The sequence below is a fragment of the Sceloporus occidentalis genome, unplaced genomic scaffold (genome assembly GCF_023333645.1).
Source record: "Sceloporus occidentalis isolate IW3139 unplaced genomic scaffold, rSceOcc1.0.p SCAF_1, whole genome shotgun sequence".
NCBI classification, from domain to species: Eukaryota; Metazoa; Chordata; class Lepidosauria; order Squamata; family Phrynosomatidae; genus Sceloporus; species Sceloporus occidentalis.
Window position 1 is genome coordinate 281,714,787 of NW_028316981.1, and position 22,322 is coordinate 281,737,108.

At 44.3% G+C, this 22,322-nt stretch overlaps 1 protein-coding gene across 4 annotated transcripts in view; it reads right to left on the minus strand.

The window, feature by feature from the left end:
• The window catches only part of MAST4 (microtubule associated serine/threonine kinase family member 4), a 367,302-nt gene extending 345,349 nt beyond the window's left edge, over window positions 1-21,953 (minus strand). For all 4 annotated transcript variants that reach the window (XM_089494950.1, XM_089494942.1, XM_089494935.1 and 1 more), the window contains exon 1: window positions 21,445-21,953. In XM_089494950.1, the coding sequence (XP_089351076.1) occupies window positions 21,445-21,858 (414 nt within the window). In that variant the 5' untranslated portion in view covers window positions 21,859-21,953. The remainder of the gene's footprint in view (window positions 1-21,444) is intronic.
• Between the last annotated feature and the right edge of the window lie 369 nt (window positions 21,954-22,322).

Sequence of the window (22,322 nt, forward strand, 5' to 3'; positions counted from 1 at the left end):
TTTTAGATAATATATTGTTCATGATCGTATCACATTACAACAGTATTACTGTACTGTATCAAACTTTTTCTGATATACAACTGCCTTTCCCACCAGTGCCACACCAACAAAAAAAGTAAATGATCTCAGTCTGAATCATAATATGGTGTTAGTTAATCTCCGTGTTCTTTCAAATAAAAAAAGTATAATAAATATTTACAGTTCAGAATATCAAAACTGAGCCAAGTGCAGAGGTCAGGTTGTTAGCAATCTCATAAAATGAATACAAAGATAATTAGATAGCATACAAAGTGACCTGCTAGATCCTGAACTCTAGTAACAAGCCATCATACAACTGTGAACTACCATGCTGTATGATGTTGACTGAGAAATGTGTTTTCTTTACAAACTAAAACAACCTTTCATGGGAAAGTCACAAATTCAGTTTCAAGAGATTACAACTTCTATCCAATATTATGTCAGAAGATTTCTTCTCATATAAAATAATAATTCCTCTGGTCTACACTGCACCAGCCCCCGTGAGTCCCCATTTCTGTTCCAGTCCCCTGTTTTCCTCTTGCAACTCTGTGCACTTTCCCATGCTGAGATAAGCAAATGAGCAAAAAGCTGAGTGACCAGGACAGAGAATGTAAACAAAAAGGAAATGGTAAGCTTAGAGAAAAACAAGAAGAGAGCAGGAGAGCAGCAATAAAGAAGGGAAGGAACCTGTCAAGTCCACAAACTTTAGATTAACAGATTCTGATAGTAAAAAGGGTTTCCTAGGCCTACAATCATAACCAGACTTCCAAGCCTCTACAAATACAGCGAGATTTAGTATCACAGAAATTTGGAAACCACCATGGTATAGTGGTTTGAGCACTGGACTAGGGCTCTAGAGACCAGGTTCAAATCCCAGCTTGGCCATGTAAACCCACTGGGTGACCTTGGGCAAGTCACACTCTCTCCGCCTCAGAGGATGGCAATGGCAAACCCCCTCTGAAGAAACATGTCAAGAAAACTTCATGATAGGTTTGCCTTAGGGTCTCCATAAACTGGAAATGACATGAAGGCACACAACAACAAATTTGCATAGGAATGTACTGTGGAACACTTGATTTCTGCTGAACATCTCAATCCCTATGAAAATACAGGGTATAAAAAAACAGCTCTGTAAACTGTTCTTTTCTGCCTTCTCTATACCATGTCAGATAATTATTGCTTAAAATAATCACGTGGGCTAACTTTCTAGGAAATTATTACATCCCACTGTTCTTTCAATAACCCCAAGGTAAGATATACTGGGATACCACATCTTATCATTATAGGCATTTACATTTAGTTAAGCTCACAGATTGGAAACAACAGGTTAACTGAATCATTACGTTACTGATTAGTTGGACTTTTGTCCAGCCTAATTCACCAGATTCCCCAATTAATGCTGGTTTTAAAAATATTCTTTTTGTTAATTAGCCCATTAGAATTTGTTAGAAATCATTAGGATTTGAGCCTCTCCTTCCAACAGTTTCAGTAGAAAAGAAAGCCTGCTCCCTCAAGAGAAAAATATTACAATTGGAGAAAAGGCATCACATGCATCTATTGGCAGGCAGCTAATCTGAAGGATGAACAGAAGGAAGGAGGGAAGGAAGGAAGGAAGGAAGGAAGGAAGGAAGGAAGGAAGAGCAAATTATTGAGAATTATCCAGCCTTGATACAGTGACTGATCTTTGCAGCTATTCATGTACTATTGTACTTGTGGTAGATCGGTGTCCTCTAAACCAATAGGCCCTGGAATGGTGCTGGAACCTGAATCATTGACTGCCAATCCATGGCAAGTGGCAAGTTTCCAGGAAAGATAGAAATAATTAGAAGGGAAATGCTGCTACTACTCTAAATGAAATACATAATTCATTATTTATGTTTAACAAGCAACATATTTGAAAAGTTAATAAAGTAAACAAGCTGATGGGAGTGAAAGAAAAGAGAGATTCATGTCAAGGGTAAGAGGTAAGATGAAAGCCTGCTATTGCCTTTCTTAGCCTGATAGCTACCAGACTCCCACCATTCCTGAGCAACAATCCCTTTCTGGTTTTCTAGTCCATTGGGGGAGGGCCCTGTATTGCTATGTATTTTATATGTATTATCCTATTATTTCCTAGATTGTATGCCATAGGCAGGTTTACTCTTACCTTAAGGTTGAAATCCTCTTGATGTAGATTTTGAGGGCTCTGCGCACATCCAATGTGTGCCAGGTCTTTTCCAAGTCCTTCTTAGGACTGGGGCAGAATGAAGGCAGGAGAATGTCCTGTGACACCTGAAAGGCTTAGTTGACCCTAGGCACGAAGGTAGGATCTGGACGAAGGCACACTGAGACCGGCCTAAAATATATAAGTCATTACATACCGACAGGGCCCCAGCTCTGACACCCGTCTGGCGGAGGTAATGGCCGTGAGGAAGATGACCGTGAGGGAGAGGTGTTTGAGGAAGGCCTCCCGAAGGGACTTGCTCGGCCCAACCGTCAGAGCCTTAAGACCGTGTTCACACCCCAAGCTGGAAAACAATGTCTGGTGGGCTGGCCCTGTTGGAAACTCCCCTCAATAGCCTATTAATGTGAGGATGGCCGCCATTCTAGCTGCTCTCGTATGGAGCAGAACCGACGTGATGGCAGACACCTGCCTTATAACCATGTTGGGTCAAGTCCCTTCTTAATGTCATCTTGGATGGACTATAGCAGGTCAGCCACTGAAAACCTGAAGCAGTTGATGAGAACTTGTCTAAGCGGTGGATTATGAGATCAATCAGAATAGAACCTGATCGAATCTGGACCTATGGCAGCTTCCAGCCTATCTCTGATCATCTTGTCAACTGGTTATAGCAATGAAGGTGATATTAAGGTGATTTCACTTGTAGCAATTAAGACTTAGCACTCTGAAAGAGGAATGTTAATGTCTGACCTCCAATTAAAATTTAAAACAATGTGCAGTTCTTTACTGGAATATCTGTGAACCTGTGTAAAATAAGACTAATCCCATGGTTAGGCAAAGAAGACACTGGATTAACCTTTATCTCACAGACATTGAGGAATCCATGCAGAAGCATAGATGCACTCTGTGTTAACAGGGCATGTGGTCAGAATTAAGTCTGATTTCATCTGAGGATGAACTAGTCTTAGAGGCTTCAAAAATCACCCCAACTCCATGTAGCAGGCTATCATCAACCTGTATGAAGGCTAAGGGGTCTCCTGGCTGAATGAACTGCTGATTAAGGAGTCACGAAATGGGAACAGAGGGCTTGGCAAGGATAGCCCTCTGGTATCGAATTTCGAGGAGAGAATCTTCTCCACAAAAGATCTGTCAAAGGAACACAAACCTGAATTTTAAATAGTATAGTGGGCCCTTGATATGTACTGGAGTAGGATTCAGAACTTTGCATGGATACCAGATCCATGGAAGTTGAAGTCACAGAAAATTTAATGGCATAGTAAAACGGAGTCTCCTGTATAAAATAGTAAAATCACAGTTTGTTTGTTTGTTTGTTGGAATATATATATATATTACAAGCTGTGCTAGCAGAAAAACAAGGCATAGGCACTGGGAAGTCCATTTTCCCAGCCTCAGAAGGCAGTGGACAATGGTGTTGTTTGGGCCAGACCTTGGCATGAAACCCAGTCAGGGATAAGACACTCACCCACACAGCAGCTAACCTTATAACCATAAAACCATAGAATCATGGAGTTGGATGAGACCACAAGGACCATCAAGTCCAACCCCCTGCCATGCAGGAAATCACAATCAAAGCATGCCCAACAATATGCAAAGGAATTTTGTAGCTTCCTGAGACCACTAAAAGAAAGAGATTGGCAGCATGAACCTTCATGGCCTTGAGCCCAATTCATCATATGCAAGATAGACCTTGTTACAATAGGCCTATCCAAGTCAGGAAGCAGTTGAATGGCAAGCCCATCAGCAGGCATTCTTATTTAAAATGTAACTATCTAGACAAGGTAAGAGGCAATTGTGGTCTTTGTGGCAGACTCCTCAGGGCTCTGTAGGATGTCTGAATAGGATTTGAAGCAACCTCTTAGCAGAAAAAACTGACTATATTGTTTTAAAACACTCATGGAGGAAGGGGGGGTTTCTCCCCCCATGGAGAGGAGTCTGTTTGTCTGTTTGTTTTTGATAAGAGTTTTTCTTATCCCCCTGTATTAGTGAGAACCATCTCATGGAAGAAACTGTATTTTTTTAGTTTCTTCCCTTTAACAGACATCTCTCCAAGAAAGAAGGGAAGGCAAGGGAAGCCACCTCTCCTGAGGCTAGCTGACTGAGGTTCCCTGTGTTTTATAACAGGAACATAACCCTTATGACAATAAAGTGGAGCTTGGTTGGTCACCTTAATCCAATATATCTATCACCTCATATGAGATGTTTTACCAAAGATCCTCAATGCATGTAAGCATTAGAGGTCTGCTGAGTGACCAGAGGCCTTCTCCTTGCTTGAGTCACCCTGTCTATTAGCATTTAAATGAATCTGAATTGTTAACGCTTATGCTCTTAATGAGAAGTGCTATGGCTGATAACAGTTTGCACAAAGGAGGTAGAACCATGTGCTCATCTTATGTCTTAGGCTGTTCCAGCAAAAGCAAAAGGGGCTCTGGCCCCAATGGAGACAGAGATGGAGGCCCATGAGGAAGGAAGAAAAATCATCATGTTGGCTTATGGCTAGCCCCTTCCCTTGTTGAATTAGTTTCCAGGCATCTTCTCTGGCCTGGAAAAAGGAGAGGGGGGTGAGCAGAAACAGCACAACTCAAACTTCATGGGCTAACAGTAATAAAATGAACACCAGAAAAAGTTAACCAGTATCTCTTGTAAATCTGGACCCCCCCCAGACCTGTTGGTCTGGGGGCTCTCCCCTCCTTTATTTGCCCCATCAAGGGAGGCTGCCTGGGCAGTAGCCTCTTCCAGGCACTGAGGAAACTGCTCCTGGGTTAGCAGTGACTGAAGAGCATTGCTAAACATGGGTAGATAGCTGCATATGGCCTGTAGTGTAGCCTTGATACTCACAGGGCACTTTGTTTTATTTATGTTTGAAACAGCCCCAACTTCAAGCTGGGGTTTACAAGCTTAGCCCTTATTCTCTCAGGCAGGCTTTAGTAACCTGGCTGCATGATAGAAGCTGGCTTGGTCCTCAACTCCCTTCCCACTTGCATAGGTAGCTGGGAAGGGCAGAGGGGCTGCTGTGGGACATGGCCCCCCATTTACCTGAGGTATGTCTGTATCCTGAGAAAGGGTAATCTCTGATGGAAAGGAGAGGCCAAGCGCTCAAGCTGCTCTCTCAAGAGTGCCATAGTTTGGGGCAGCCAAACACAATTGGGGGTGAAGGGAACTCTCCACCCATGATATCCACAAGTGGTTTAACCCTTTTTGTTGTTGTAATTTTTTGGGAGGGAACACAGGAGGATTTGTATCCATGTGCTCTCCCATAGTATCCTTGGGTTGGAAGAGACCCCAAGGGTCATCCAGTCCAACCCCATTCTGCCATGCAGGAACTCTCAATCAAAGCATAACCGATAGATGGCCCTCCAGCCTATGTTTAGAAGTGGGTGGCAGAGGCCATGCTCTCTCTGTGGAGGACATGAAGCCATATTGTGCTTTATTGTGGGATGGTCTGTGGCAGCCAAAAAAGACCATTTTAGAGTTGGAAGCTTCAGCTCCTGGTGGGCCAAGTCTAGCTTCCTTTACAGCCATGTGGCTGTACAACATAGAAGAGGAGTCCTCTGCCTCCTTACACACCATCACATTATAAGAATTCAAAATGAAAGTGCAGGAGCCCTGGCAACACCACCATGTGCTTCGCAGTCTGCAAAAGGATCCCCCACACCTGTTGGGGTCCTGGGTGCTATTGGGGCCAGAGAAGGGAAGGAAGGGGGAGACCAAGGGTTTATGTCCCCATCTGCCCTCCTGGCAGAGTCCCAAACCTTATGCTAGGCATAGTGCCTGCAATGGCCATGGCAGAGGCTTCATGGCCATACCTGCCCCGAGCGAGGGCATTAGATCTGGCAACGGTTATATGGTAGCTAGAGAGAGAGGGCCCCTGGTACTCACCTTTATCCTGTGTCTTCTGGCTGGCTTGACTCCCTGACGTTGGCCCTGTTTCAGGCTGTGCAGAGGTGATGCAGAGAAAACCCTTGCCATGGCTTTTGGCTGGCCTGTCCCCTGTACTCTGGCCCTGAATGGACTGAGCAGCAATGTTGAGAAGGGAAGTTTCCATAACTCCCGGCCAGTTTCCTCACTGATCCCTGGCTTTAAACAGGCTGGGCAGAGGTGATGCAGAGAAATCCTTTGCCATGGCTTTGGCTGGCCTGTCCTCTGAACTCTGGCTGGGCAGAGATGCTGAGGAGGGAAGTTTCCATGACTTCTGGCCAGTTTCCTCACTGATCCCTGGCCTTAAACAGGCTGGGCAGAGGTGATGTGGAGAAACAGAGACATGGAGGGGAAACCCCTCACCATCTGTTCCCACGGCTCCCATGTGCTGCAATGCTGTTTGCAGAAATCTCCTGTGCTCCCACCATGATAGGGGGCAGCTTGGAGGAGAGGGAGAGTCATTGGCAAAGCCAAAACCTTTCTCCAATCCTGGGAGCCCTTGCCATGTTAAGTCCTTCATGCTCCCAAGGCAGCAAGAGAGACGAAGAGAATAAAAGGACTGGAGTGGCAGTATTGAAGAAGCTGCAGAGCAACAGCAAACCCATCCCAATGGGTCTCTCTCTGAAGCCAGCTCCTTCTGTTGAGCTGGCAGACCCTGAGCTAGGGAAGCCTGAGCTAAGGATGACCCTTAGCCAGTGCTCTTGGGGTCCTCTGCCATAGCCACCACCAAAGAAGGGGGGAAAGGCAGGAGAGAGGAGAAGGGAAGGCCAAGAAAACTCTCAAACCGCTTTCGGAGAAGGAAAAACCTTGCTGGCTCGAAGAGACACATCCTGCTAGGAGCATAGGCAGGAACAAGACTGAGGCTCAGGGGGGCTAGCTCCTCCCTATATAGGGGCCGGTCTTTTGTTTATAGTCCCTGCCTACAGGAGCAAATAGGAGGAGCTAAACCCAGATTACAGGAGGACAGGACCCTCTCTGCTGGGAAACTAATATTTTAAATGAAAAGCTAACATTCTAAATGATGACTTCAATTATTTCATTAGTAGTGTTTGATAGGAATGAATTTATTTCTAATGTTAACATTATTCAATTAATTTATAAACCTAATATTCCAAGCTCTGGTTACAGTTTATTAATCTCCCTATGGCCTCCCACCAAACATAGCTGAGATGATATTCTAATGAAGATTCACTAGTCTAAGTGCAAGACTATTTACTACAAGATCATTTACTCTGATAGACCCCTGCTCCAATGTATCCTACCCACTATATACCAAGTCCTAACAGTAAAAGAGTATTGAAACCAAGTAAATGTACAAAAAAGTTCCAAGAGTTCTGTATTAGCAGTTTATTTTTCTCCAGACTAAACACAGTCAGTTCCATCAACCTTTCCTCTAGGAGACATGAATCCTACACCTCTGATTATCTTGGTTACACTCCTTTGAATCCATTCCAATTTTTTATGTCCTTCATCAAGATCAACACCCAGCATTCCTTGGTCTCTAATGCATTACTGTTGTAGCAGGCAATTCAAGAACCAGAAGCCATCCTACAGACCCATCTGTTTCCTGTGCTCTGTTGTTGGAACTAGTAGCACAAGAATAGAGCTGGCAGACAAGATAGCAGAATATTCACAAACATGAGAGGACTACTGCCAATGTATAAAAGAAGTTATGTTTGGTCAAATTTATTTAGAGTTATATCTTCCAAAGAGCAAAATAACTGCAAACAAATAGGGCAATAAAGCATAAGTCCTTCAATATAATATCAAGCCACAAAGGCAATTATGGCGGTATCCAGACCGGTGCAAAGCGCCGGCCTAGATATGTGCCAGGGTTGCCTCGGGGCATCCTTTACAGACGCCCCACAACCCTAGCACCTACCTGCGGTGTTGTAATGGCGGCGCCCTGTCTACATGGGTGCCGCCATTATGATGTCACGGCCACACCGCCTCCAAACGGAGCAGCGCAGGCATGACGCACGCGCACCGCTGCAGGGCGCTTCTGGCGTCCTTTCAACAGCGCTTGTGGCACCCTTTCACCGTTTGTGTCACTGGCGCAGCCTTTACACAGCTGCGCCAGCGACACAAAAGAGAAAGGGGCCAAGCGGCCCCTTTCTCTGCCTCCCTGCCGCTTTTGGGGTGTCCTTGGAGCATGAAGCCCCAAGGACACCCCTTTCCAGGCCACAGGGAAGCAGCGTTTTGCCGCTTCCCTGAGGCCAGGAAAAGCGGTAGATCAGGGCCTCTGGGGCTGCTGCTGTGGCAGCTCAGGCCCCGATCTGTCAGGGAAAGGGGCAGGTGCAGGCTGCCCCAGAGGGGCAGTCTGTATCCCGCCTATGTTATCAAAGATGGTGTCGGTTTCAGTTATGTAACACTACATGCTAGAGCAAATGATAATCCAAACAAACAAAAGAAAGGTCCCCACCTTTGGGCAGCTTGTAGTTTTAAAAAATCAAAATAGAGGAGGGAGGAAGCAGAGAAGTCAATATAAACATTTTAAATGGAAAATAAATATTTTTAGTGGGGGGGAAATTATGCAGACATTGCTCATGTGGTAACCAAAGAATGTGTTCTACACACAGTATATTTGAATTTAATTTTCCAATATTAGCACCTTTTCCCAACCTCTGCCAGCAGATAATGAATCATCCTAAGTTTGAATGTTCTTCTTACAAATAACCAAAAATAGCAGAGCAGAACATGAAAAGGAAGTATTTTAAATAAATTCTGAATACCTAACATCACAGATATTCAGTGTTTGAACACTTAATTAGATATAATATATTGAATCCTTACCAGCACCTGCAGTTAAGAGTTTTAAAGGGAAAGTATTTTGGCCATCACAGTGATCTTACTTACTAGGCTTAACAGCCATATTCTTTACTATTATTCACTAGAAAGAAATTCATCTGTATGTATTTTGAAACAATACTGACAGCTACAAAGCAGTCCCGTTAGCTAGCATCTTACTTACTAGTAAGTAAGTTACCAGTTAACAATGCTGCTTTGCAGCTTTCAGTATTGTTTCAAAATACATACAGTTGAATTTTCTTTCCAGTGAATAATAATCAAGTAAATAACTGTTAATCATTCTCCCAGCAGATAAAGCTAATGCCACAGTAATCATGAAAACAGAACACTACAAACAAATAATCAAGGAACTCCTGGATCCTGTAATATACAAAACACTGAAACAAGACCCAATCAACAAAATCACCAGGAAAACTTCCCCTGTTGATGCCCAGATTAAGATCATAAACTAAGGCGACCATGGCAGTATCACCTTCATATCCCATCCTGAACCCGGTTTGAAATGGATCTAGAAAATCTGTTTCCTACAAGACAGCTTGTAGTTGATTGGCGACTGCCCTCTCAATCACCTTGCTCAAGAATGGTAACAAAGAGACTGGCCTATACAGTAGTTGTTTCTATCAAGGGGGTCTAGGGAAGGTTTCTTTAACAATGGTCTAACCCAGGGGTCGGCAACCTTCGGCCCGTGGGCCGGATCCGGCCCGCGGGCGCCTTTCCGCCGGCCCCCGGTCCCTCCTGCCACCGAAATCACCGCCGATTTTGGCCGCTTCCGCCGCCATTTTGTCCTTCAAAATGGCGGCACCCATTAAGAGGCCCGCTGCAGCCTCCGGAACCCTGGAACGGGGCTTCAGGGGCCGCACCGGGCCTCTGGGACGCCTGCTGCGGCCTCCGGGGCCCTGGAACGGGGCTCCAGGGGCCACACCGGGCCTCTGGGACGCCCGCTGCGGCCTCCAGGGCCCTGGAACGGGGCTCCAGGGGCCGCACCGGGCCTCTGAGAGGCCCGGTGCCATCGCTGGGGCCCTCCAGGAGGGCTCTGATGGCGGCAGCGGGCCCCTGGGAGGCCAGTTGCCGTCGCTGGGGTCCTCCAGGAGGGCTCCGGCGGCAGCAGCGGGCCCCTGGGAGGCCAGTTGCCTTCGCTGGGGCCCTCCAGGAGGGCTCCAGCGGCGGCAGTGGGCCCCTGGGAGGCCAGTTGCCTTCGCTGGGGCCCTCCAGGAGGGCTCCGACAGCGGCAGCAGGCCCCTGGGAGGCCAGTTGCCGTCGCTGGGGTCCTGCAGGAGGGCTCCGGCGGCAGCAGCGGGCCCCTGGGAGGCCAGCTGCCTTCGCTGGGTCTTCCAGGAGGGCTCCGGCGACGGCAGCGGGCCCCTGGGAGGCCAGTTGCCTTCGCTGGGGTCCTCCAGGAGGGCTCCGGCGGCGGCAGCGGGCCCCACAAAAAACTATGGATGCCAACCATGAAAGCCTTCAACTTCATATCAGACCATACACAGTTCTATGCCATCTTGTAAATAAAACTGTCTTAAAAGTTTGGATTTATGGATTGTTGTGGTTTAAAGCTTTATTTCTGGTATACATTCCGTTTCTTAGTTATCATAATCTGGGGCATCATACATTATGTTACTGCTAAAACCAATGAATTATTGTTATCAAATGGAGCAATCCCCAGTACTCTCTCAGGCAGATTCCAGATGGTGATGCTTGGGGACAGTTGCTCCTCTAAGAGGGAGCTTAAATCTGATGTCCCTCAAGGTGGCATTCTGTCCCCAATGCTATTCAATATTTACATGAACCCGCTGGGGGAGATCATCCAGAGACATGGGACAGGGTATTATCAGTATGCTGATGACACTCAAATATATTTCTCCATGCCTCGGACTGCTGCAGTGACTAAGGATGGCATCTCTCCTCTGAATGAATGTCTAAAAATCGATAATGGACTGGATGTGGAAAAATAGACTAAAACTGAATCCAGATAAGATGGAGGTACTTGCTGTAGGGACCCCTAATCTGGGTATATCAACCGATCCTGGATGGGGTAACACTTCCCATGAAGGACTGGGTTTGCAGCTTGGGAGTGCTCCTTGATTCATCTCTTCAAATGTCAGCCCAGATAGATGTGATGGCTAGGAGCACTTGTTATCAGCTTCAGTTGATACGCCAGCTGTGACCCTACCTGGAGCCAGGGGACCTAGAAACGGTGGTACATGTACTGGTAACCTGATGACTGGACTTTATAATGCGCTCTACATGGGACCACCCTTGTGCCTAGTTCGGAAACTTCAATTAATTCAAAATATGGCAGTCAGACTGGTCGCCAGAAAATCTAGATGCAACTGCATAACACCAATAGTTGTCTATTAGTCTCCGGGCACAGTACAAGGTGTTGGTAATAACCTTTAAAGCCCTTCAGATCTTGGGTCCAGCTTACTTGCTTACCAGCTTACTTGCGGGAGCGACTCCTTCCATATAATCCACCCTGCACACTCAGGTCCTGCAATAAAGCTACAGTTACCCAGAGGGCCTTTTCATCTGCCGCTCCTAAATTATGGAATGGGCTGCTGGAAGAAATCCGACATATCAACAACTTTTTAAATGTCTCTCTCCACATTTAAAAAGGCCATCAAGATGGTTCTCTTCTTGAATTGCCCATGACTGCCCCAAGGTGTCTCATCCCAAATATGACTATTTTAAGTCATTTTAACTGTATTTTATAATGTTGTGTAATGTAGTTTTAAGGAAGAGATTAAGGGTTAATGTAATTTTATTTTGTATCTAATTATGTATTTTGTGTATTTTACTGTTTAACTCACCTTGATCCTATGGGAAAGGCAGAATAAAAATTAAACTTATTATTATTATTATTATTATTATTATTATTGAGATTCAATACAGGGTAGGTCAAAGTTTAGTTTCCTGTTAAATCCAGTAACTGAGCTTTTGGACATGAGGAATGAATAAAGAACTGGGCCAACTTTAACCTTATGAACAAACTTGCATGCAAATCTACTAGTTGTCATGCTGTTGCTGTGTGCCTTTAACTCATTTCTGTTTTGGCAACCCTAAGGCAAACCTATAACCTTTCTGTTATGGTGACCCTACAGCAAACCTGTGGTTACCTGGGCAAAATTTGTTCAGAGGGGGGTTACCTTCACCTACCTCTGAAGCTGAGAATGTGACTTGCCCAAGGTCATCCAAAGGATTTCCATGGCTGGGCAGGGATTAGAAACCTGGTCTCCAGACATAGTCAAACCATGCAGTCACTACTAAGCAAAAAAGCAGCTAACTACTTCCATCTTTGCATTTCATCATGCTACTTGGTTACACTGAGATGCTGTTTAATCCACCTTTCTTTACAGTTTGCACTTAGTAAAAAAAATCATAGAGCAAGGAAACAAGAACCAACTATCCTTCTCTACCCTTCATAGCTACAAGACCCCGAAAAGTAACTGTCATCATTTGGGGTTTTTTTTTACAAGAAACCTTTACAAATCAGGAGTCAAAAAGACTGCTTAGAAAGAGGCTAAGCTTCACATCTTGCCTTATGCTGGCAACTCCCAACAACTATGTTATGCCCACACTTCAACATTGTAACTGACTACAGCTTTTTCAATAATTACAAATTAATTGCTTACATAGTATGCAACTATGAAAAGCCCACTATTATTTGAAAGTAAGTTCCCTTTCCAGGCACTCTATAAAGCTCCACTCACTCAAAATATTATAATTTTGCAAGTTAAAACTGTTCTTAAGAGTAGTGCTCCCCTTAATACCAACTAAAGTGTTAAACCACACGTAACGTGGAATTACATTTTTAAAATATGCATTTACTGTTCTAAAGTTCTGATAGTAAATGGCTTGGAAGCTTGAAGCTTGACTACCCTATGTTCTCCTACAAATGGACCTTGAGCTTGTTTGGAGATTCTAGCAGGGGAGTGCAGCTATTGTATACCCTTGACCAAAGAACAGTACACTCCTTCTATCTGGGATAGTCGTCCTCTTCCACTGAGCGCGCAGCTACGAGAGGGACGCACATGGAGCGGTGAGGGAGGAAGGGGACACCCGCCTAGCCAGCCAGATCAGCCGAATCAACCCTGGCGATCAATGGGGTGACAGATGTCACAGCCAGATCGCCCTCACATCCCGTAAATGGCTTGATACATACTAATAATTTTTTAAAACTATCCCAAATTTGAAGAAATACCGTACTGATTTTGGCTCACTTATCTAGTGTTGTCCCACTTCATTCCTCTAAAATGGCTACATTGCTACTTGCAGACAGAATGGCTTTTCAAAAAGAGGTGTTGTGTTCCCTAAGTGTTCAATCTTTTCAGGCCTAGAAAAAGCATTTATTTTTGGCACTTTTTAATTTTGACAATATGGGTATGGTGATAGCGTGCAGTAAGTCCATTCCATTTTACATCCGACTGCAATCTCCTAGATAAAGAGCAATATTTTAATTCACCCTCCAAATTATTTTCACATCCACATTTTCCTTGCCACCAAAGAAAATTATACTGTACTATGAAATCTTAAATGAAATATATGCCAGAACAGGAATAGAGACAAATTACTTCATACACTCTAAAACTGAGATTTATGGCAATGTGATAGTGATTACGATACAGATTTCAGTTTGAGAGTTATGAGCAAAATACTTCCTTTTCCCCAATTATATGTCTCTCTCCACTTTTAATAATAGCCTGTTTTTTATAGAATTGTTGCTATTAATGGGTAGGTCCAACATATTTGCTTTGTCTTAGAAAGAGTCACTTAAGGATTTTGAGAATTCCATAACAGTACTGTTCTACCTGAGTATACATCAATTTGTTTATATAGTAAATATCAGAAGTCCAGCATAGCAAACTCTAAAGGTTCAATTTCAACCATGAGCAAATCTGCTGACTACAACAAAACTAAAGGATACACAATTGCAACTGCACACCAGAAATCAAACTGCAAAGTGACTTGATTAGTGCAGATGGTATAAAATTCTATATCCAAGAAAAGAGGTTGCTAATGTACAAAACAAGGCAGTGAAGTTATCGCATCAGCCTCCCCCAAAGTGAAGCCAAATTATATTGATCTACCATTATTTCATCTATCCTAAGTTAGCAGACTTTCAATGGTCAAAACAAAGGCCCGATCTAGATGGGCCTAAAGTACACCCTTGTCATGTACTAGGGGTTGGCCGAGGGTGCACCGCCCATACGTGCCTCACCCCTAGCACGTGACGAGGGTGTCAAAATGGTGGTGCCCTGTACACACGGGCACCGCCATTTTGACATGACGGACGACTAGCGTCTGCATTGTGGTGTTTCAATGGCGTCGCAGAAAGAACCCACTTTTTGCAGGTTCTTTTTGCTGCGTGAGGGAGCCACACGCTTTGTCCGCTACGGCTCCCTCGTGCAGCAAATCAAGGCACAGATAGACCGCCCTTTTTGGGTGGTCTGTATCCCGCCAAAGTTAGCAAAGGCATTTTTACTTGAAATCATTAACATCCATTGGACACCTTGAAAATTAGAGTGTATGTGCTACAAAAGAAATCAGAAAGGACAAAAGAACAGTAAATGAAACAGAACTGCCCAGGGATGTAACAACAGTTATATATTTTCAAACACCAAGATTGACAGAACTGTGCAGGCAAAGTGAATTAAGTATCAGTTCTGAAATGCATCATCCCTGGGATAGAAATACTGTAAAGTGGGCCCTTCTCCTAGATGGGGGATCCGTTCTGGGGATTCTGAGTATGATAAGTGCGCCACGGGCGTGCATGCCATTGCCTCGTCTGGTGTGTGGTTTTCATCATAAGCTGAAAGCCACGTATGACTTGGGTGCACTGTACTATATACAGTTGTCCCTCCATATTTGCTAGGGTTAGGGGAACAAGACCCCCGTGAATATGGAAAAACCACAAATAACAAAAACACTGTTTTTACCTGAAGGACACCCCTCTAGGAATCTCTAGGTCCTCCAGTGCAACTCTGGTCAATGTCCAACATACACTGACCATAGAATGGCACTGGAGTAGCTACAAATGGTCTTTCAGTGCAACTTTTAGTTAAAGTTGACCACAGAGTTGCACTGGAGGACCTAGACAGTCCTAGACAGAACATATTAATGAAATCCGTGAATAATCAAATCCGCAAATATCAAAGCCACAAATATGGAGGGATGACTGTATACTATACAGTATCTAGTAAGTGCGTCAGAAAAAAAATTAAATAGATATAATACAAGTGTTCACATTTCACATTACTCTATAACATTTCATACATTCATATGTTCTGCAGCTGGGTATGCCAATGGCTGTCCTTTTCAATGAATGTCAAGGAAGCTGTGGACGTTCTAGAATCTAGTACACTGGCTGGATAAAACAGCTCCTGTTGGTTAATAGACAGTGTAACTCCAGCATGATTCTATGATATGCTTCTGGCAGAAGTTGACCACAGAGTCATGCTGGAGGACCTAGAAATGCTTAGAGGTTTCTTTCTGGGAAGCTCTAGATCCTTCAGTGCAACTCTATGGTCAACTTCTGGCATAAGTCATTCATTTTGATAGTTTTCATTTTTATCTGTGTTTCCACTGTAGGTCCAGGAACATATCCCCCTCGGATACAGGGGGTTGATGAGGTGGCTCAAGTGCTTAAAACGCCTCTCCAACTTCAGTGCCTGAGCCAACAGATTCACCTTCTCTCACAGAAGGCCAGCCAGCCCTGTTCATCTCTAGTCCAGGCTACTGATTACTCAAGAAAGAGCCTTTTTAGTATCAAGTATCTCATGGTGAACAAGTATCTCATGGTGATGGGGTGGGTCAGTGGTTAAGATGCTGATTCTTATGATTGGCAGGTTGGCAGCTTGAGGCCCAAGCACATGTAATGGAGTGAGCTCTCATCACCAGTCCCAGCTTCTGCCAACATAGCAGTTTGAAAGCATGTAAATGCGATTAGATAAACAGGTACCACTTCAGTTGAAAAGTAACAGTGTTCTGCGCAGTCATGCTGGCCACATGGTCACAGAGCTGTCTCTGACAACGCTGGCTCTTTGGCTTAGTAACAGAGATGAGAACCATCCCCTACAGTCAGATATGACTAGACAACCTTGTCAAAGGGGATAACTTGACCTTCATCCCATTCTAGGAGCGCTTCCCTAAGGAAGTGAAATTGTTTCCTTCCTCATATACTACTGGATCAGCATTAAATAGTGTTTTCTTCTTTAATGTTATATAATGCTTTGATGCTCTTCTGTTTTAATTTATGCATTGTGTGCCTTTAAGTCATTCCCGACCTATGGAGACCCTAAAGTGAACCTGTAATAGGGTTTTCTAGACAAGATTTGCTCAGAGGGCATTTACCATTGTCTTCCTCTGAGGCTGAGGGAGTGTGACTTGCCCAATGTCACCCAGTGTGTTTTTTCTGCTAAAGTAGCAATTTGAACCTTGGTCTTCAGAGTCATAGTCCAACATTCAAACCATACCTCCATGCTGGTTCTCAGCAGGACTTTTTGTTTAATCAAGGCTTTGATTGTTAACTGGCCAATAAAGAATGTACAGTTGGCCCTTCTTATACACGGATTTTTTATACACGAGTTCAAGCATCCACGGCTTGAGAATGTTAAAAAAAAAGTATAAATTTCAAATATCAAAACTTGATTTTCCATTTTTTATAAGGGACACCATTTTGTGTCCCTTATAAAAATATATATACTGTATAATTCAACTGAGCTGTCGTTTACCAAAACCATCTATTAAGCCATAAAACTATTCTACTTCACTTCCCCAAAAAGATTATTTTCAGTTATATGTAACTGTTTACATCAGAGCAGTTACACTATTCAGAAAATTGAATGGAGGGGGGATGATTCCATTGTACTGTAACAGCACTGTGCTTTATTTCCAGGAAAAGATGTAGGGGCTCAGATCTGACTACAAAGACTATACCTCCTGACATGTAGGAACTGAATATACACCTACTCAGGGCCATTCCCTGGTGTCTTAGCAATTACTGTGTTTGCTTCAAAGCCTGAAGCCCAGGTTTTTGATAACAGATATTGAGACTTAACCCTAGCACAAATGTAATCTTGTTGTCCTAACCATTCAGCTGTTTTCTAGGAAGGAAAAAAGCTTGAAACACAGCTGTGTAACCTTGCAGCCTAGCCCAGCAGCTCAGGTATGCAGTGTTTCTTTAGCAAGAGCAGTGAACAGAGGTTTCTTTGCCCATGTGAGATTAAAATGGACATAAAGCCACTCCACATCCACAACTGTAAATTACAGGTCCTGCCTCCAAAAGTAACCATATATATATATATATATATATACACATTCACACAAAATTCCTGAGAACTCTCCAATTCTGGGGACAGAAACACTAATAACTATTGAAGGTGCCACAGGTCCCTCTTGTTTGTGTTTACTCTCTCTCTGTGATAACAGAATTTTAACATGGCACGATTTCAATCCTGATGGAATTTGTCACCTTGAGTGGCAAGAGCCTCCTCCATTAAGAGGCTATCCCATACAGAAGCACAAGTAGAAGCAGAAGGAAGATAGAGGAATGAGATGGAGAAAATGAGGAGGAGGTAAAAGAAGAAAAAGAAGAGGGGTGTGTAAATATTTGGAAGATTGGAGATTTAAAGATTCTGTAAATGTCAGTACTGAAATGTAAGTTTTGGCCATATAAACCCACCGTGGGCACATCACACACTCTCAAGCTCAGAGGTTGGCAATGGCAAATCCTCTCTGAAGAAACTTGCCGAGAAAACTCCATGATAGGCTTGCCTGAGAGTTGGCATAAGTCAGAAATAACTTGCAGGAACGCAACAATATATGTTTTGTATATATGTTCTGTTTTGTATGTTTTAATAAAACAATTTTTAAAAGAGAGAGAGAGAGAAGCACAAGATGCTATTACTATTGCTATGTGTCAGTTCCCAGTGACAATATTTCAAAGTAGTATTATTTCATTTCCATGGAGTATTCTACTGGCATAGTGGCGTGAGCGTTGGGACTCTGGAGACCAGGGTTCTATTCTCAGCTCGGCCATGAAGCCCAGTGGATGACTTTGGACAAGTCACACACTCTCAGCCTTAGGGGAAGGCAATGGCAAACCTCCTCTGAACAAAATCTTGCCCCCCCCAAAAAAACGATAGGTTCGCCTTAGGGTTACCATAAGTCAGAAATGACTTGAATGCACACAGCATGCAAAGTACACTAAAACCAGAGTTAAGGAGAGCACACACCCAAAGCACACTATCTCCTCCTGGAAGGAAGGGAGTCAACTCTCCCAGAGCAGGGACAATTTGTTCTGTAGCTATCCTCTCTGTGCTTCCAGGAGACACCCATCCCCAAGCCAACCATGTTGCCTTGTGTTGTTGTGCTGCTATGCTCACTTGCACTACACAGATATCCCCACCCAATGCCTGACCATGAAACAGTGCTGGAGGGGAAAAGAAACTCATATCTGTCATCTGTGTCAAGGCATTATGGAGCCCGCTGACACCAACCCAAATCCAAAGGGTTGGGGGAACAGTGGTGGTGACAACTCCACTCCAAGAGGCTCATTTGGTGGCAGGCCACAGAGGCAAGTAAGGAGATGCACCCCACACAAAGATACACACACAGGTCTTGCCTTAATCAATGAAGGAGGAAGAGAAGAAGGGACCAGGCAACTGCCTCAAGGCCACTATGAGGCCTAAGGTAATAATCGCCTCCTTTTCCTCGCCATTCAGGGCCAGCAGGGACCCCACTTCCCACCACAAGTGTCCTGGGCTCAGGGTAACCAGATGTCCTCCTTTTTCAGGGAACATCCTACTTTTCAACCTTCTGTCCAGGAGGAATTACAAAAGGTCCTCCATTCTGTGCAAGACTCAAGAAGCATGAATTTATACTTTTACACTCATCTCTCTATATCCACATATTCCTTATCCATGGATTCAACCATCCACAGCATGAAAATATTTACACACACACACATATGTATACATATATGCCCAAAAGCAAACCTTGAATTTGCCATTTTACCACCCCATTGTAATTAATGGGACATATGACTAGAGTAACCAGATGTCATCACCACAAAGGAAGACAAAGCACCGCAAAATGTAAAATGTTCAAGAAAAATGTAGGGAAAATTTCCAAATAAAACATTCATATAAATGTCAATTCAGGCTTTAGTCAAGCTCAGAATGGAGAACAGTTTGAAATGCCTCCTGGACATAAAGTTTAAATGTAGGACATATGCTGGAAAAGGAGGACATCTGGTCATCCTGCACATGAGCATCCACAGATTTTGATATCGACGGGACCTTCAGGAACCAAACCCCAGTGGATGCAAAGGGCCCCATTTGCATTAGTGTTTTCAACTTTTCTTTGGTCATGTCATCCATTTTTCTTTACTGTCCTACATTCTGCAGTGCCTGGTCCTCCTTGGCAAGGAGGACTTCTGGTCACTCTGCCTGGACCTGCCCAACGACCACCTCAGGTGGATGAGTTCAGGCTCGGTTTCTCCCACCCAATGCTCTTTCCTTATCATTAAGTGCTGTGGGGAACAAGCCCAATAATCTGTCAGGAAAAAGAAATGCACCCGTGTCTTATAACTGCGCCCCCACAACCCACACAAACACACACACAGGACTGACAGACACCCCCAGGGTAACCAGACAGCCTCCTTTTCCAGGACATGTCATACACTTCCACCTTCTGTCCAAGAGGTATTCCAAAATGCCCTTCATCATTTTGAGCATGACTGAGGAGCATAGATTTTATATTTATATGGGTGCTCATAGCTTTTATTTTGGTGATATCCCTACATTCTTCCTTGCAATGTCCTACATTTGGTGGTCCCTCATCCTCCTTTGCTGTTAGAAGAAAGAAAAGAGACACGTTCTACAGGATGAATTCCAAAACGTCCTCCATTTTGAGCATGGACTAAGAAGCATGTGTTTTATATTTATATGAGAGATCTTAGCTTTTATTTCGTAAGGTCCCCATGTTCCTCCTTACAAAGTCCTACATTTGGCAGTGCCTTGTCCTCCTTTACAGTTAGGACACTGGGTCACCCTGGGGAGAAATAAAAAAGGACATTTCAAAAATGTCCTCCATCATTTTGAGCATGGGCTGAGCAGCATGGGTTTTATGCTTGTATGAGTGGTCTTAGCTTTTAATTGGGTAATGTCCCTAAATTCTTCCTTGCAACATCCTACACTCAGGGTGAACAGACACCCTCCTTTCCCAGGACACGTCCTACATTTCAACTTTATGCCCAGGAGGAATTCCAAAAGGTCATTTTGAGCATAACTCAAGAAACATGCATTTATATTCCTACAGTCAGCCCTCCATATCCACAGATCCCTTATCTACAGACTCAACCATCCATGGCATGAAAATGTTAAATATACATTATATGTTTGTGTGTGTGTGTGTCATTATATATATATATATATATATATATATGTAATATTAAATACAGATGGCCATCTGAAATAATATATAACATACAGTATATATGTATGTGTGTGTGTATATGTGTACATATAGAACATGTGTGTGTGTGTGTATATAAACATGGAGTTGGAAGAAACCACAAGGGTCATCCAGTCCAATCCCCTACATACAAGAACTCTCAAAGCATCCCTAACAGATGGCCACCTATAATAATATAGTATATAATGTATATCTGTGTGTGTGCATATGTGTGTGTGTGTGTGTGTGTGTGTATGTATAAAATCAGAGTTGGAAGAGACCTCAAGGGCCATCCAGCCCAAACCCCCTGCCATGCAGGAACTCACAATCAAAGCATCCCCGACAGATAGTCATCCATAATAATATAATATATAATATTATATAAGTGTGTGTGTGTATATGTATGTATATATAATTACATTATTAGTATATTAATATTGTTATAATCATAGAGTTTGAAGAGACCTCAATGGCCATCCAGTCCAATCCCCTGCCATGCAGGAACTCACAATCAAAGCACCCCTGACAGATGGCCATCCATAATAATATAATATATAATATTAGATAGATAGATAGATAGATAGATAGATAGATAGATAAATATAGATAGATTTTTGTCTTTCTGTGTATATGTGTGTATGAGTATGTGTGTATAATATAATATATATGTGTGTATGTGTGTGTGTGTGTATATGCATGTTTATGTCCATATATGTGTGTGTGTCTGTATATAATATATGTGTGTATATATATATATATGTCTCTATGTATGTGTGTGTGTATATATATATATATATCTGTGTGTGTGTGTGTGTATGTGTGTGTTTGTGTGTTATATATGTGTATAAACTGCAAAACGCAAACCTTCCCTTTGCCATTGTGTGTACAAAGGGACACACCACTGCCTTGTCCTCCTTTGCAGTGAGGACACTTGGCCGCCCCTGGTGTCCTCCTTGGAAACGAGGACCTGTGGCTCACCCTGGACAACCCCCCAAAACCCACAACCAACCATCCCCCCACCCCCAAAGAAAACAACAACAACAATAACAACAACCCCAGCTGCCCTCCCGCACCTCCTCGTCCTGCTCCTCCAAGGAGGCGTCGCCGGGGCCGGCCTCAGGGGGGCAGTGGCTGGGGGCCACCCCTCCACCAGCCCCAGCCCCAGCCTCGACGTGGCCGTCGCCCTCCTGCTCCTCCTGGTCCGCAGGCGGCTCCTTCTCCTGCTCGCCTCCGAGGACTGAAATGGAGCCCCATTCCTCCACCGGCCGCTCGGGGGCGCTGTTGCTAAAGGGGGGCGCGCGGGGCGAGAAACGCCCGCTGGCGCCGCCTATTGAGGCGCCACCAACAGCCTCCTCAGAAAGAGTTTGGGAGCTGGAGCTCGAAGAGGAAGAAGAAGAAGAAGCGGAGCCGTCCTCGTCGTCGTCCGAAAAGGAGGCGGCGTTCCCCTCAGAAACTTTCTCTCCCATTGCCGCCCCTTTGAGGAGCATCAACCGCCGCTACCTCCGCGGAGGCACCGCCATTATGTGAAAAAAGCCTGAGGGGTCCTGAGGAGAACAGCGGCAGCACATCCCCCCTTCCTTCTTCTTTCCCTCCCTGCCTCCCTTTAGCGGCTCAGCAGCATTGACAGGGCTTTGCCTTGCCCGAACCTGCCTGCGGGCCAAGGGCGGGGGAGATGAGCGGGCGGCGGAGCCAATAGGAAGGGTTCCTGGCGGAGGTGGGCGGGGCCTGGTGGAAGTGGGCGGGGTCTTCCTGGCCAGGGAGGATTCCTAAGTAGAGCAGCAGCAAAAGAAGAAGATTGCAAGTAGGTGGTTCTATGAGTGAGTGCAGGGTGTTATTGATACCTCACATTAATTAATATGTTAACAATACACCATCAGTTTCCATTCCTTCTCCATCTGTATGCACTCACTTTATATATAGAGAGAGACCAGACTTTGCACAGCCAAAATTA